This window comes from Dendropsophus ebraccatus, chromosome 9 (genome assembly GCF_027789765.1).
Source record: "Dendropsophus ebraccatus isolate aDenEbr1 chromosome 9, aDenEbr1.pat, whole genome shotgun sequence".
In the NCBI taxonomy this organism is placed as follows: Eukaryota; Metazoa; Chordata; class Amphibia; order Anura; family Hylidae; genus Dendropsophus; species Dendropsophus ebraccatus.
In genome coordinates this window covers 88,138,722-88,154,098 of record NC_091462.1, presented here as the reverse complement: position 1 = coordinate 88,154,098, position 15,377 = coordinate 88,138,722, and the positions used below count along the sequence as shown (strand labels likewise).

At 47.1% G+C, this 15,377-nt stretch overlaps 1 protein-coding gene across 1 annotated transcript; it reads right to left on the bottom strand.

The window, feature by feature from the left end:
• Positions 1-233: 233 nt before the first annotated feature.
• Positions 234-3,597, bottom strand: SMIM10L3 (small integral membrane protein 10 like 3). Its single transcript, XM_069983776.1, has 2 exons — positions 3,056-3,597; positions 234-974 (listed from the first exon to the last, which is right to left on the bottom strand). Exons 1-2 carry the CDS (start codon positions 3,236-3,238, stop codon positions 954-956), a joined length of 204 nt encoding a protein of 67 aa, XP_069839877.1. The 5' UTR covers positions 3,239-3,597; the 3' UTR covers positions 234-953.
• Positions 3,598-15,377: the final 11,780 nt, after the last annotated feature.

The window sequence follows — 15,377 nt, the reverse complement described above, 5'->3', positions numbered from 1 at the left end:
GAGGGCAATATTCAACTTGGTTGTCACCTGAGAGCAAGGCAACTGTGCAATAGGTCACCTCTTATAATACAGTTACAGTATATTGTATTGGTAATTCCAGCGCAATTCATAAAGGAGTTCTCCAATATTGGGGCTTCCAGATTTTATTTGTTAGTATAATTATAAGGACGTACTTGTATAAGACTTATTGGGGGACCTTATTTATTGCCGATCCATAAGCAGCTATAATGGAGAATTCCTTTAATTTTTTTTTTTTTTTAGTGTTGCCCCCATGAATTTGCCAAACATGCAGACCATATTTGGCATAAAATTATAAAAACTAAAACATCCCCTAGCGTTTGACTGCCAAAATGTTAAACGATCACATGCATGAAAGTGTTAAAAAAAAAGTTCTCATTGGACAGTCACTCATAGCAATTTCATCTAGTTTTGCTAACATGCCACAAAAAAGGAAATTAAAACGTAAAATTTGGGTTGGCACTCGTGTTCTTTTTGCAATAGTCCTCCTGTGAGATCTGGCAAAATGTAGTGATGAAATGGTTGAGGAGTCTCTCTGAAGAAACACGTGAGATGCCCGTCCTGCCCCAACCTTAAAATAAATACATAGATATCTCCGGTAAGACTGGCAGCTTATCCCTGTACCCAGGAGCCGGCCAGGATAACAGATCTATAAATAAGAAATACAAGTCCTTTAAAACTGATGGAGTCCATAGGAAATGAAGGCTGCGATTATCGGGCACAGCAGGAGCTCCACCTCTCCTGAGAGTCTGATGCATAACGCCTTTATGTAATATGGCAGGCGGATACCCCACTGGTTCCTGCATGGTAGAGACTTCCAGAACTTCACGGCTTACATCTTGTAGCGATAGATTCACTTCTCCATGGCAGTTGTCACTGGTCTTTTCTTTGCCTTTTCAAGACCATAACCCATCCATAGTTAGCTTGTATGGGGACTAGTGGATTTCAATGTGGACCTGAAAGACAATTAGAATAAAATGACAATTGCTGAGCGTTTAGGTTTGGATAACATTGACATTACTGTGATATGACAATACTATAGGAGGCATGTCTAACTCAGAATAAGTATATATGGAGGCACACTACTTCTGGACACATCTCCCCTGACCTGCCTGATACCTACTAGGGGCGAGGGTGCATTTACATCCGGGATAGGAAAACCTTTCCTTTTGATTAAAAAAAAATATACATATATTATATTTCTCTATCTAATAGCAGTCTTCATCTTATGGCTGTGAACATTGATCTAGTATCCGCTTTAATTAACATCTTATATGTCAGCATGTTCCCACAGATTTACTGTGGATTATTCTGCAGAAATACAACCTATAACCCATAGGGAAACCACATTGAGAGTTGGGGATTGTTACAAGGAAACAGGATAGTCGGCTATTTTCCACTACACATGCGTCATTCTTTTTCTATGAGGCTTCCAAACCCTGCAGTTTATAGTAATAGAGAATGAATGGAGGGCTGGTGCACACTTCTCATTTCAGGGGTGATAATCTCCATGTTCTGGTGACTGAAGGGGTCAGACCCCCACCTGTCAGCACTGCTCCCCTCCACCCTTGATGATCAGAGAGCTGATCAAACAAAGCATTTCACTTTGTTTTGTTTAGATGAGCGATTCACTCATCTCCATATATCACCTATAAACATGGCATCTCACACACCCTGCCATACAATAATGCAACCATACTACTGATGGTGACTGTAACATATCCATACAGGGGGGAGGCTGGCCGTATACATATCCATACAGGGGGGAGGCTGGCCGTATACATATCCATACAGGGGGGAGGCTGGCCGTATACATATCCATACAGGGGGGAGGCTGGCCGTATACATATCCATACAGGGGGGAGGCTGGCCGTATACATATCCATACAGGGGGGAGGCTGGCCGTATACATATCCATACAGGGGGGAGGCTGGCCGTATACATATCCATACAGGGGGAGGCTGGCCACACCAATGGTGACTGTAAAAAAAAAATATATATATATTATATATACACACACACACACACACACACATACAGGGGGAGGCTGAGCATACCATATACATACACAGAGGGTGGCTGACCACACTGATGGTGACTGTAATAATACACACACATATATATATATATTATACATACTATACATACAGGGGGAGGCTGACCACACTGATGGTGACTGTAATAATACATATATATTATACATACAGGGGGAGGCTGAGCACACTGATGGTGACTGTAATAATACACACATATATATATATATATATATATATATATATATATATGTGTGTATTATTACAGTCACCATCAGTGTGCTCAGCCTCCCCCTGTATGTATAATATATATAATTACAGTCACCATCAGTGTGCTCAGCCTCCCCCTGTATGTATAATATATATATATATATATATATATATATATATATATATATATATTATACATACAGGGGGAGGCTGAGCACACTGATGGTGACTGTAATTATATATATTATACATACAGGGGGAGGCTGACCACACTGATGGTGACTGTAATAATACATATATATATATTATACATACAGGGGGAGGCTGAGCACACTGATGGTGACTGTAATAATACATATTATACATACAGGGGGAGGCTGAGCACACTGATGGTGACTGTAATAATACATATATATATATTATACATACAGGGGGAGGCTGAGCACACTGATGGTGACTGTAATAATACATATTATACATACAGGGGGAGGCTGAGCACACTGATGGTGACTGTAATTATATATATTATACATACAGGGGGAGGCTGAGCACACTGATGGTGACTGTAATAATACATATATATATATTATACATACAGGGGGAGGCTGAGCACACTGATGGTGACTGTAATAATACATATTATACATACAGGGGGAGGCTGAGCACACTGATGGTGACTGTAATAATACATATATATATATTATCCATACAGGGGGAGGCTGAGCATATACATATACGGGTGAGGAGGCGCCTGAGCAGCCCTCTGCCCCATGGAGCCCTGCTTGTCCTCTCACCTGCAGCCGGATGTTCAGCATCATGGAGGCGATAACATAGAGATAGGGGAACTTGATGCGCAGCCTCCAGGCCAGGTTGAAGAAGATGAGCAGGGTGCGGGTCAGGCCCTTGGAGAAGACCCCGTAGGAGCGCACAGCCGCGGACCTGGAGAGCCAGACTAGCAGCTGGGACACGGACGCCATACACCCCGCCGGGCCGGGCCCTGCCTCCGCTCACAGTGGCACACAGCGCCTGCAGCCAGCGATCACCATACCAGTAGGACCCATTGAAGATACACACAGCTGACCCGGAAGCACCTCGCCGGGTACCGCCTCCTTCCCGGTACAAGGGTCGCGGCCGGTGGTTAAGGGGCGGCGCCAGGCCGTGTGTATGTGTACTGAGACAGGCGTTCATGGCAACCAATCACACGACGCCTCTCAGTAACGATGTAAAGTGATGTGATTGGTCGCTGTGGGCGATTTTTTTTTTTTAATACAGTCAACGTAAACTGACCCGTACACTAGTGACGTCACACGCATGTTGCATATAGTAACCAATCAGTACAGCTTCTATTTTTACAGCGCACTTTCATAAATAAAGCCCCTTGGATAGATGGATGGACGTTAGAGCAGTTGCCCATAGCAACCAATCAGATTACTTGATTTTAAAGTGACTGTAACACCAGGCCCAGGCAGAAGCACTGGAGGCGGGCCCGACCCACCCTTAGTGGGAAGAAACCCCAGCCCCTCCATGACGTAACTCCATTAGAATGAATGGAACCCTATCATAGAGGGGCAGGGGTTTCCTCCCACTAATGGTTGGTCGGCCCGCCTCCAGTGCTTCTGCCTGGGCCTGGTGGTACAGTCACTTTAAAAAGGTATCTGCCAAACAAAAGCTAGAATCTGGTTGCTAAGGGCAACTACCTCACTGTTAATTTGGACAATGTTTAATCAATCTTCCACACTGTCCTCATTTAAAGGGGTATTCCCAGTTACAATACTTAGCTCCCACTCACAATCATTAAATGGGGCAGTGAGTGACAGGTGTACTATCATCCCATTAAAGGAGAAGTCCTTAATTTTTTTAAATTAGGCAGCTGGCAGGGGGAATTTGATTACAAGTAAAAACTTACCTCTTCCCGTGCCCATGGTGAGCAACCAGTCAGTGACTGTGGCGGGACCCTGCTCCAGTCAGTGATTGGCTGAGCGGCCAGTTCACCCGCTGGGACAAGCCTTTTCTCCCGAGTTGTGGCGTCATTACAACTTAGTGGAAAATTCTCCCAGCAGGGGTCTCAATGCCGGTCCCGCCGCAGGCACAGGGAGAGGTAAGTATGTACTTGTAATTAATTCCCCCCTAGTAGCTGCCCGGATTTTAACCTCTTAAGGACATATGACGTACCGGTACGTCATATATCCCCAGGAGGTGTTCACAGCGGCCCCGCTCTGAACCGCCGCGATCATTGTTGCCGTGTGTAGCCCGGGATCGCGGCTATTAGCGGGCACGGTGTGATCGCCGTGCCCGCTAATCAGTTAATCGGAGGCAGCTGTCAAAGTTGACAGCTGCCTCCGATTACCAGCTGCAGCACTTCCCTGGTGTCTAGTGGGGGAGATTGCGATCTCCGTTACTGCTGCCGGCCGGGGACCGCTCCAAGATGGCCTGACTCCGGCTCGGCACTCGTTTGTTTTCGGCTGCAGCAGCCGAAAGCAGACAAGTGCCGATCTCATTGATCTTTGCTGTATAACTATACAGCAAATATCTCAATGAGAGATCAAAGTGTATATACTAGAAGTCCCCCAGGGGGAATAACCCTAACCCCAGGGGGGCTTCTAGTATATGTGTAAAAAAAAAAAAAAAAAGTATTGTTATTAGTAAAAAGCCCCCTCCCCTAATAAAAGTTTGAATCACCCCCCTTTTCCCAGGTTTTAAATAAAAGTAAATAAATAAACAAACATGTTTGCTATCGCCGCGTGCGTAATCGCCCGAACTATTAATTAATCACATTCGTGATCTCGCACAGTAAACGGCGTCAGCGCAAAAAAATCCCAAAGTGCAAAATTGCGCATTTTTAGTCGCATCAAATCCAGAAAAAATTTAATAAAAAGCGATCAAAAAATCGTATATGCGCAATCAAGGTATCGATAGAAAGTAAACATCATGGTGCAAAAAATGACACCCCACACAGCCCCATAGACCAAAGGATAAAAGCGATATAAGCCTGGGAATAGAGCGATTTTAAGGAACGTATATTTGTTAACAATGGTTTGAATTTTTTATAGGCCATCAGATACAATAAAAGTTATACATGTTACATATTGTTGTAAACGTAACGACTTGAGGAACATATATAACAAGTCAGTTTTACCCCAGGGCGAATGGCGCAAAAACACATTCTCCCCCCCCCCCCCCAAATAAAAGAAATGCGTCTTTTTTTTTCAATTTCACTACACTTTAAATTTTTTTCTGGTTTCGCAGTGTACTTTATGCAAAAAAGTCATTGCAAAGTACAATTAGTGACGCAAAAAATAAGGGCTCATGTGGGTCTCTAGGTGGAAAAATGCAAGTGCTATGGCCTTTTAAACACAAGGAGGAAAAAACGAAAACGCAAAAACAAAAATTGGCCACGTCCTTAAAGGGTTAAACAACACTGGACTTCTCCTTTAAAGGAGTACTCCGGAGATTTAAGTAAGGAGGACATGGGATCCTCTGCTGCCACCAACACTTGGGTTGTGAACTGTAGAGCTGTCTGAGCTCGCAGTTCCATATCCCCTTATTAAAGGAGAAGTCCGGCAACATTTTTTATTAAAGTATTGTATTGACCCTTAAAAGTTATACAAATCAGCATTATACACTTATTACGGGAAATGCTTATAAAATGCTTTTTTCCCTGCACTTACTACTGCATCAAGGCTTCACTTCCTGGATATTTCCCGCAATAACGGTATATTGGGGATTTGTAAAACTTTTGGGGGGCAATACAATAATAAAAAAATTTGCTGGACTTTTCCTTTAAGCTACAGACCAGGGTCCCATTCTCCTTGTGTACTGTATATTCGGCTGCCTGACATGATCGCTGTGTGCGGCAGCCTCTCTACAGCAAGTGGTGACTGCTACCGTTACTAGCTGTTTTAGCTGGACTAGCAATGATAACAATCACTGCTCACTGTAAAGAGGCTGCCACACAAACTCCCGCACCCCCACCCCGGGTACTATATATAACAATATACAGTTCACAGGGGACAGGACTCTGCCCAGTAGAGCGCGACACATGATCAGAGCAGGGGATGAGGAACTGCAGGGCCACCTACTGCTGCCACTCAACGGAAGTTGAATGGTCGCTAAAAAAAAAACTACATGTTTATTTTAATAAAGTTATAATACAAAGTAATATAACTTTAACAAAGCAATATATTAGGGGGTAAAAAAGTTTTGAGTCTCCAGATCTTTTTGGCCAGAGCCGCATGCTCCGTTGTGTGCAGTGGGGCGTTCTGATGTGGGTGTGCACGGATTCGCCCGCATCAGAACTCAATGCGGCTGCAGTACCGTCCGGGATGATCTTTTTGGTCTCTTACAGCGTCTGAACATAGCCTAATACAGGACGCAGGATTGACAACATGATTCAGGACACTCTGCAAAGTAGGGAAGCGGCAGCCTGTAAACCTGAATGTGGGCTTTTATGGATTAAATAAAAATAAAGAAGAAGTCCGGGCAGGGGGATTTTTTTTTTTAAGTCCCGGGGAGGATGAAAAAAATGACATGCACTTATCTCCCTGGCTGCAGTGCTGGTGCCTGCATACTACCTGTCTGGTCCCCCCTCAATTTCTGGTTTGAGAGGGGACCTGAGACAAAATGTTCCAGGGCTGCTCAGCCAGTCAGCAACTGTAGTAGGGTCCCGCCTCTGCCACTGACTGGCTGAGCGGCCTAGAACATCATGTCTCTATACAAATAATAAAAAAAAAACAGGAAGCAGCCAGGGACCAGAGTGGCGGTAAGCGGGCACCAGTGCTGGAGCCGGGGAGATACGTGAATGTCATTTTCTTTTTTCATCCTCCCCCTTCCTGGCACTTTTGAAAAAAATCCCCCTGCCCGGACTCCCCCTGTAGTATATAGCCCCCCAGTGCTCTCTCCCCCAGTATTATATAGCCCCCCTGTGCACTCTCCCCCTGTAGTATATAGCCCTCTCGTGCGCTCTCCCCCAGTAGTATATAGCCCCTCTGTGCGCTCTCCCCCTGTAGTATATAGCCCTCTTGTGCGCTCTCCCCCAGTAGTATATAGCCCCCCTGTGCTACCTCCCCCAGTAGTATATAGCCCCCTGTGCTACCTCCCCCTGTAGTATATAGCCCCCCTGTGCTCTCTCCCCCAGTAGTATATAGCCCCCTGTGCGCTCTCCCCCATAGTATATAGCCCCCTGTTCTCTCTCCCCCTGTAGTGAATAGGCTCCTGTGTTCTCTCCCCCTGTAGTATATAGCCCCCCTGTGATCTCTCCCCCCGTAGTATATAGCCCCCCTGTGCACTCTCCCCCTGTAGTAAATAGCCCCCCTGTGCTCTCTTCCCCTGTAGTATATAGCCCCCCTGTGCGCTCTCCCCCTGTAGTATATAGCCCCTCTGTGCGCTCTCCCCCAGTAGTATATAGCCCCCCCCGTGCTCTCTCTCCCTGTAGTATATAGCTCTCCCTGTGCTCTCTCCCCCTGTAGTATACAGCCCCCCTGTTCTCCCCCCCCCGTAGTATATAGCCCCCCTGTGCACTCTCCCCCTGTAGTATATAGCCCCCCTGTGCTCTCTCCTCCTGTAGTATACAGCCCCCCTGTTCTCCCCCCGTAGTATATAGCCCCCCTGTGCACTCTCCCCCTGTAGTATATAGCCCCCCTGTGTGCTCTCTCCCCCTGTAGTATAAAGCCCCCTGTGCTCCCTACCCCTGTAGTATATAGCCCCCCTGTGCTCTCTCCCCCTTTAGTATATAGCTCCCCTGTGCTCTCTCCCTCAGTAGTATATAGCCCCCCTGTGCTCTCTCCCCCTGTAGTATATAGCCCCCCTGAGCTCTCTCCCCCAGTAGTATATAGCCCCCCTGTGCACTCTCCCCCTGTAGTAAATAGCCTCCCTTGTGCGCTCTCCCCCAGAAGTCTATAGCCCCCCTGTGCTCTCTCCCCCTGTAGTATATAGCCTCCCTGTGCTCTCTCCCCCAGTATATATATACCTACAAAGAAATACTGTGCCCAGGTATCATATAATCTCAAAAGAATTTTAATAATCTTGAACAAAGATGAATATAAAATACAATAAAATCACAAAATGAATCAGAACAGAAGATTACAAAAAACGCATGGGCAAGGTGCATGTACTAGAGTGCCGGCATATAACAAAGTGTGCAAAAATACAAATATTGTAAATGATAAATGGAGTGCCTAGCACAATAAGGTAAATAGTTTACATGTTCAGTGGGAGCTCATTGTAATGAACGGCATGTATCAGGTAACCATGGAGTAATATCATAGAGAGCCCCGTTACTGAAACACTACCTAAGGTGCTGGTTCACACTGTACCCATGCAATGCTCCCTGACGCGCGTTTCGGCAACATGACCCCTCGAGAAAGCTCTCTTGTGCGCTCTCCCCCAGTAGTATATAGCCCCCCTGTGCACTCTCCCCCAGTAGTATATAGCCCCCCTGTGCTCTCTCCCCCTGTAGTATATAGCTCCCCCTGTCGGCTCTCCCCCTGTTGTATATAGCCCCCCTGTGCGCTCTCCCCCTGTAGTATATAGCCCCCCTGTGCCCTCTCCCCCTCCCATATAATATAAAAAAAAAACACTTATACTCACCTGGGTCCGGCATCTCCTCTTCTCCTCCCTCTTGTGGCAGTTCTCCCCTTGCCCTGACGCCGGCGTAGTGACGTTACTCGAGCGCTGAAACCAGGGGCAGAGTGCGGCCTCTTCTGACCGCTGCGGCCAGTGAGGGGTGACTGACAGGGAGAGAGCTGATGGCTCTATCTCTGTCAGTGCTGCCGCCGTATGGTAGATATGAGCGCTCGTCACAAGCGCTCATAATTACTGATATAGAGTAAGCTCTCTTTGCTAAACACTTCCCTCTGCATAACTATCTGATTCTGACCTTTGGCTTTTGTTCCCTGACTTTCCTTTTTTCAGCCTGTCTTCACTGAGCCGCCTGATTCTGACTTTTCTCTTGGGTTTTGATTCTGTACGTTTGCCGCTTAACATTGCTGAAACGGTTTGTCCACTGTGAGCTATTGTGTTTGTTTTGTCTGTCTGTGTTTTGTGTGCCACCTACATCAGTAAAAGGATTGTCTTTGTGGTTGTCCGCAGCCGCCTAGGGCTGCCAGTGGTGAGTAGGCAGGGACAGTGGACAGGAACTAGTGCAGGGCTCACTGTCCATGTCTCTGTGTCTATTCCACCAGTTTCCACTAACAGTAGATAACAGAAAAGCCAGCCAATTGGCCCTCCATGGATATGGATGTGGTGGAGGACCTCAGGAGCTGCTTAGAGGGGGTGGCTGGTTTTGTTTCGGAGCTTGCGTAGCAGGTCCTTTGACTGTTGGTTAACCAGAATGGGACCGCGGCTGCCCCAAGCCCAAGATGCTTCTCCCTGATAGGTTTGCAGGGGATAAGGAAAAGTTTGAGACTTTCCGATAGTTGTGTTGTCTGTATTTCTATGTTAATCAGCTGCAGTCCCAGGAAGAGAAAGCGGGCATTGTAGTATCACTGCTACAAGGGGATCCACAGGCCTAGGCCCTGAAACTCCCCCCCCCCCCCCCAGTGCTGAGAAATAGGGTGATCTCGAGATGCTCTTTCATTCATTGGGGGTGAATTATTCTCAGCCCATGTCACCCTATCTGCCATTACCTTACCATCCATCAGGGCAGATGTGCAGCTGAGGACTACTGTATGGACTATAGATGGAATTGTGTGACGAGAGGGTGGTGTGAGCCTGCATTGAAAACCCTCTTTAAACAGGGACTGTTTGAGGGTATCAAGGCCCCTGGGTGGGACACCCTGATCCTGCCACTTTAGAGCAGGCCATCACACTAGCAGTCAGGATCGATTGTAAATTTAGGGAGAGACATAGAAATAAGGGACCCTCTGACGCTCCTAAGACTTCATTTTCCTCTTCCTAACAGGTCTCCTTCCTCATCTTCTCCATCATCAGAAGAGCCTATGCAGCTGGGAGCAGTCAATGCCAAGGTTGGACAGGCCAACCATCTGCAGCATATTTTTTGCCAGTACTGTTACAAGCCTGGTCACCATTTCAGAGATTGTTACTTAAATCCTGACAAGCCGGCGGGAAACTCCAGCGTATCTCTCAAGAATAAGAACATACCCAAGTCTTTGTTTGTGGGTGACAGGTGTGTGTCTGGTCTTGCTCATGTAGATTCTGTAGCTTTTAACTATAAATGTGAATTGGATTGTACCAACTGGGTTTCACATATGTGTTCAATTAGGCAGCTCCTCAGCCCACATTCAAGTTCCATGTATAAGGAAGAAATGAACACACTTCACAACAGTTTCTTATTTTCACTTACTTATGACTTCATTTTTCATTCTTATTTTTCAAGAACATATACACTCACCGGCCACTTTATTAGGTACACCTGTCCAATTGCACGTTACCACTTAATTTCTAATCAGCCAATCACATGGCGGCAACTCAGTGCATTTAGGCATGTAGACATGGTCAAGACAATCTCCTGCAGTTCAAACCGAGCATCAGTATGGGGAAGAAAGGTGATTTGAGTGCCTTTGGACGTGGCATGGTTGTTGGTGCCAGAAGGGCTGGTCTGAGTATTTCAGAAACTGCTGATCTACTGGGATTTTCACGCACAACCATCTCTAGGGTTTACAGAGAATGGTCCGAAAAAGAAAAAACATCCAGTGAGCGGCAGTTCTGTGGGCGGAAATGCCTTGTTGATGCCAGAGGTCAGAGGAGAATGGGCAGACTGGTTCGAGCTGATAGAAAGGCAACAGTGACTCAAATAGCCAACCGTTACAACCAAGGTTGGCAGAAGAGCATCTCTGAACGCACAGTACGTCGAACTTTGAGGCAGATGGGCTACAGCAGCAGAAGACCACACCGGGTGCCACTCCTTTCAGCTAAGAACAGGAAACTGAGGCTACAATTTGCACAAGCTCATCGAAATTGGACAGTAGAAGATTGGAAAAACGTTGCCTGGTCTGATGAGTCTTGATTTCTGCTGCGACATTCGGATGATAGGGTCAGAATTTGGAGTCAACAACATGAAAGCATGGATCCATCCTGCCTTGTATCAACGGTTCAGGCTGGTGGTGGTGGTGTCATGGTGTGGGGAATATTTTCTTGGCACTCTTTGGGCCCCTTGGTACCAATTGAGCATCGTTGCAACGCCACAGCCTACCTGAGTATTGTTGCTGACCATGTCCATCCCTTTATGACCACAATGTACCCAACATCTGATGGCTACTTTCAGCAGGATAATGCGCCATGTCATAAAGCTAGAATCATCTCAGACTGGTTTCTTGAACATGACAATGAGTTCACTGTACTCAAATGGCCTCCACAGTCACCAGATCTCAATCCAATAGAGCATCTTTGGGATGTGGTGGAACGGGAGATTCTCATCATGGATGTGCAGCCGACAAATCTGCGGCAACTGTGTGATGCCATCATGTCAATATGGACCAAAATCTCTGAGGAATGCTTCCAGCACCTTGTTGTATCTATGCCACGAAGAATTGAGGCAGTTGTGAAGGCAAAAGGGGGTCCAACCTGTTACTAGCATGGTGTACCCAATAAAGTGGCCGGTGAGTGTACATGTCTCACATTGATAAAGTCAATCAAACGTTACATCACCCAGTGGTAAATTGTAGCAGAGTCCTTTAGCATACGTCCTTATTCAGCTTGTAGCCATCAGGACACAGTTCCCAAGCGGGAGTAGAAGTCCAACTTCCATGAGAAGTACGCAACGTTTCAAGAGCAACAGCTCCCTTTGTCAAGCCTTCTGTAGCATTTGCCTGGTTAATTAATTCAGCTTTTTTGTCAGGTTTGGGGGTATGTCCTCTCTTTAGAGATGAGCGAACCGGGTTCAGGTTCGAGTCCATCTGAACCTGAACGATCTGCATTTGATTAGCGGTGGCTGCTGACCTTGAATAAAGCCCTAAGGCTATGTGGAAAACATGGATATAGTCATTGGCTGTATCCATGTTTTCCAGTCAACCGTAGAGCTTTATCCAAGTTCAGCAACCCCCGCTAATCAAATGCCGAACGTTTGGGTTCGGATGGACTTAAACTCGAACCCGGTTCGCTCATCTCTACCTCTCTTGCTTAGATGTCCATTGACTGTGACCGCTGCGGATTTTACCCCATTAGCCAGGGGTAAAATCTCATATGTCACGCCTCCTATCGAAGTTCAGATTGGGTCCATTCACACTGAGACCCTTGATTTAAATACTATATAAATATTTTTGCAACTCCTATTGATTTTATTTGGAGTTGTTCAAAGATTGTAGCACCACAAGTGCTATGCCATGTATGTAATAGGAGTAACACAAACCACATAAAACTCAGCTTGTTGACCACGTCACATAGTCACAAGCAAGCTGGAAGGGTGAAGATTTTAAAGGGAACCAATGACGTGTAAAATGACTATTCAGCTCAGGAAGTGTACTGATAAATCATTAAGCACACTTCCCATACATATCCTTATGTGGTGTAAGCCCCCAGTGATGTTGTGTTGGAGGATTGGCCAGTCACTTGCTAGGTGGTGAAGTGTGACCCCACTCCGACGATGGTTGGCCGAGATACAGCCAGACCTTAAGATGTTACTTCGTGACGCCAGTGCTGGTTGAATGCAGAGAGTCCAACAGCACCAATAGTTGCACCAATAGAGATGCAGCTGTGTGGTGGATGCACGCTGGAATGTCCACAACCCCAAGAGGACCGGAACACTTGTAAAGTAGGAGTCCAACAGCATCCAAGTGTAATAATCTTCAAATCTTTATTGCAAACACAAGCGGACAGTGCCGGTTGGGCACACGGGTGTGCTAACACATCTGCTTTTATTTTGTAAGGCTGTGTGTACCTTTTTCCCTTGTGGTTAGTGTCCTACCGGGCTGCTACGGGGTCCCTTGGGAAAGTGTAGTCACTGATGGCCAAAGCGGTGTAGTGACCCTCCCGGACTATTGGAACTGCCACCCACAGAGAGGGGAAGTGTCTCAAGGTTGCGGTGTATACTGCGTCGGTGTGGGGTAAAGAATCACAAAGTCTCTTTAGCATAAATAAACTCATTACTTGAAAGGTACTTGTGTGCAGCAAGTTATACAGCTTTGCTTTGACAAGATAGGTTACACTTGATAGTTCCATTGATAAAGCAATTGATAAGACACTTGATAATACTTGTAGACGAATACTTGACAATACAGCAACCAAATCTGTGATAGGCATGTAGCAGAGGGTACAGTCGTGTGAACTGAGTAGCCTGTTAAGAGATACAAAGAAGCAGAGTGGCAGAGAGGAGGATGTCGTGAGAGTCTCAACCTAAGTAGTACGGTGCTCTGCCAGAATGTTGGAGGATGAGGTAGAAGAATACTTAGTAGAAGAAGAAGAAAATACCTGTGCCCGTGCATTGACCTTTGGGTCTTCGCAGCACCTTATGCCCATTAGATTTGGGGGACCCGTCCTAAAGGGTGACACAGGCCCCAGACCTTGTTACCTAGGATGAGCGGAATGCTGAGGGTTCCCTGCTGACAACCGCGCTGCGAGATAGAGTTCATAGGCCTTAGCAACTTTGCTCTATCCAGATCAGTTCCTAGTAGGGATGGTCCGAACCTGCTGAGGTTCGGGTTCATACGAACCCGAACTCTCGGCAATGATTCCCGCTGTCTGCCTACTCCGTGGAGAGGGTGGATACAGCGGGAGGACCACCTGGAAAACTGGGAAACAGCCATAGCCATAGGCTGTATCCCAGTTTTCCAGGCGGTCCTCCCGCAGTATCCACCCGCTGCACGGAGCGGGCAGACAGCGGGAATCTGATGCAGAGAGTTTAGGTTCATACGAACCTGAACCTCGGCAGGTTCGGACCATCCCTAGTTCCTAGCTTACTGCTGTCTGTGGATACTGTCCTGCTCTGTGACTCTCCTAGTCCACGGTGTGGGTTCAGGTTGTCTCTGACTTGTCCTCTCTTGAAAGGGGTCTAACATTGCATGGTGTTGTGTAGTGTTACTGAGAAGAAAACTTTTAGCTGTGTCCTGTCTTGCGTCCTACCCATACGGCATTCTAGCTAAGACTGACCCGAGTAGGGGACCTGGCAGAGAGCCAGGGTCCTGAGAGGACCACTGTAGAAAGCTGTCTAGCTTGCATCCTTCCTCTACAACAGGGGTGGGGAACCTCCAGCTGCGGGCCGCATCCGGCCCCTGAGTCCTCCTAATGCAGCCTGCGGCTCTCCTTTCCGCCGTCCCTGTCCCCTTTCCCACCAGAGCAGCGCACGTCTTCCTTCTCCTGCAGGCCGTGCGCAATGACATCATTTGATCGCGCGCCGCCTGCAGGAGAAGATGGGCACAGGCTAGAGGGGAGAGATGAGGACCTGTGCAGCGTGGGAACATAGGAAGGGTGAGTGGGATGTTTATTTTTTTATTTGAGACAGACACTTGGGTTTAACTAGAGCCACCAGGGGCATGACTGGGGGGGTTAACTAGAGCCACCAAGGGCATGACTGGGGGGGGGGGGGAAGGGGTTAACTAGAGCCACCAGGGGCATGACTGGGGGTGTAGGTTAACTAAAGCCACTAGGAGCATGACTGGGGGGGGTTAACTAGAGCCACCAGGGGCATGGCTTGGGGGGAGGGGGTTAACTAGAGCTACCAGGTGCATGACTGGGGGGTTAACTAGAGCTACCAGGGACATGACTGGGGGGTTAACTACAGCTACAAGGGGCATCAATAAGAGGTTAACTAGAGCTACTAGGAGCATCTATAAGGGGTTAACTAGAGCTACCATGGGCATCACTAGGGGTTAACATTAGCCATCAGGGGCATCACTGGGGTGTTAACATCAGCTACCAGGGGCATCACTGAGGGGTTAACATCAGTGACAGAGGGCATCACTGGGGGTTTATTAGGACTACCAGGGGCATCACTGGCGATTTATTAGGACTGCCAGGGGCATCAAAGGGGGTTTATTAGGACTACCAGGGGCATCACTGGGGGTTAACTCTTGCTACCAGGCATCACTAAGGATTCACATCATGTACTAGAGGCATCACAGAGGTTTAACTATAATAGCAGGGACATTAGGGGAACAATACTTTGCTTTGCTTCGGGTGCTGCTAACCAACTCTACAAACTTTATTAATGCCTGACTGGCCCTTGAC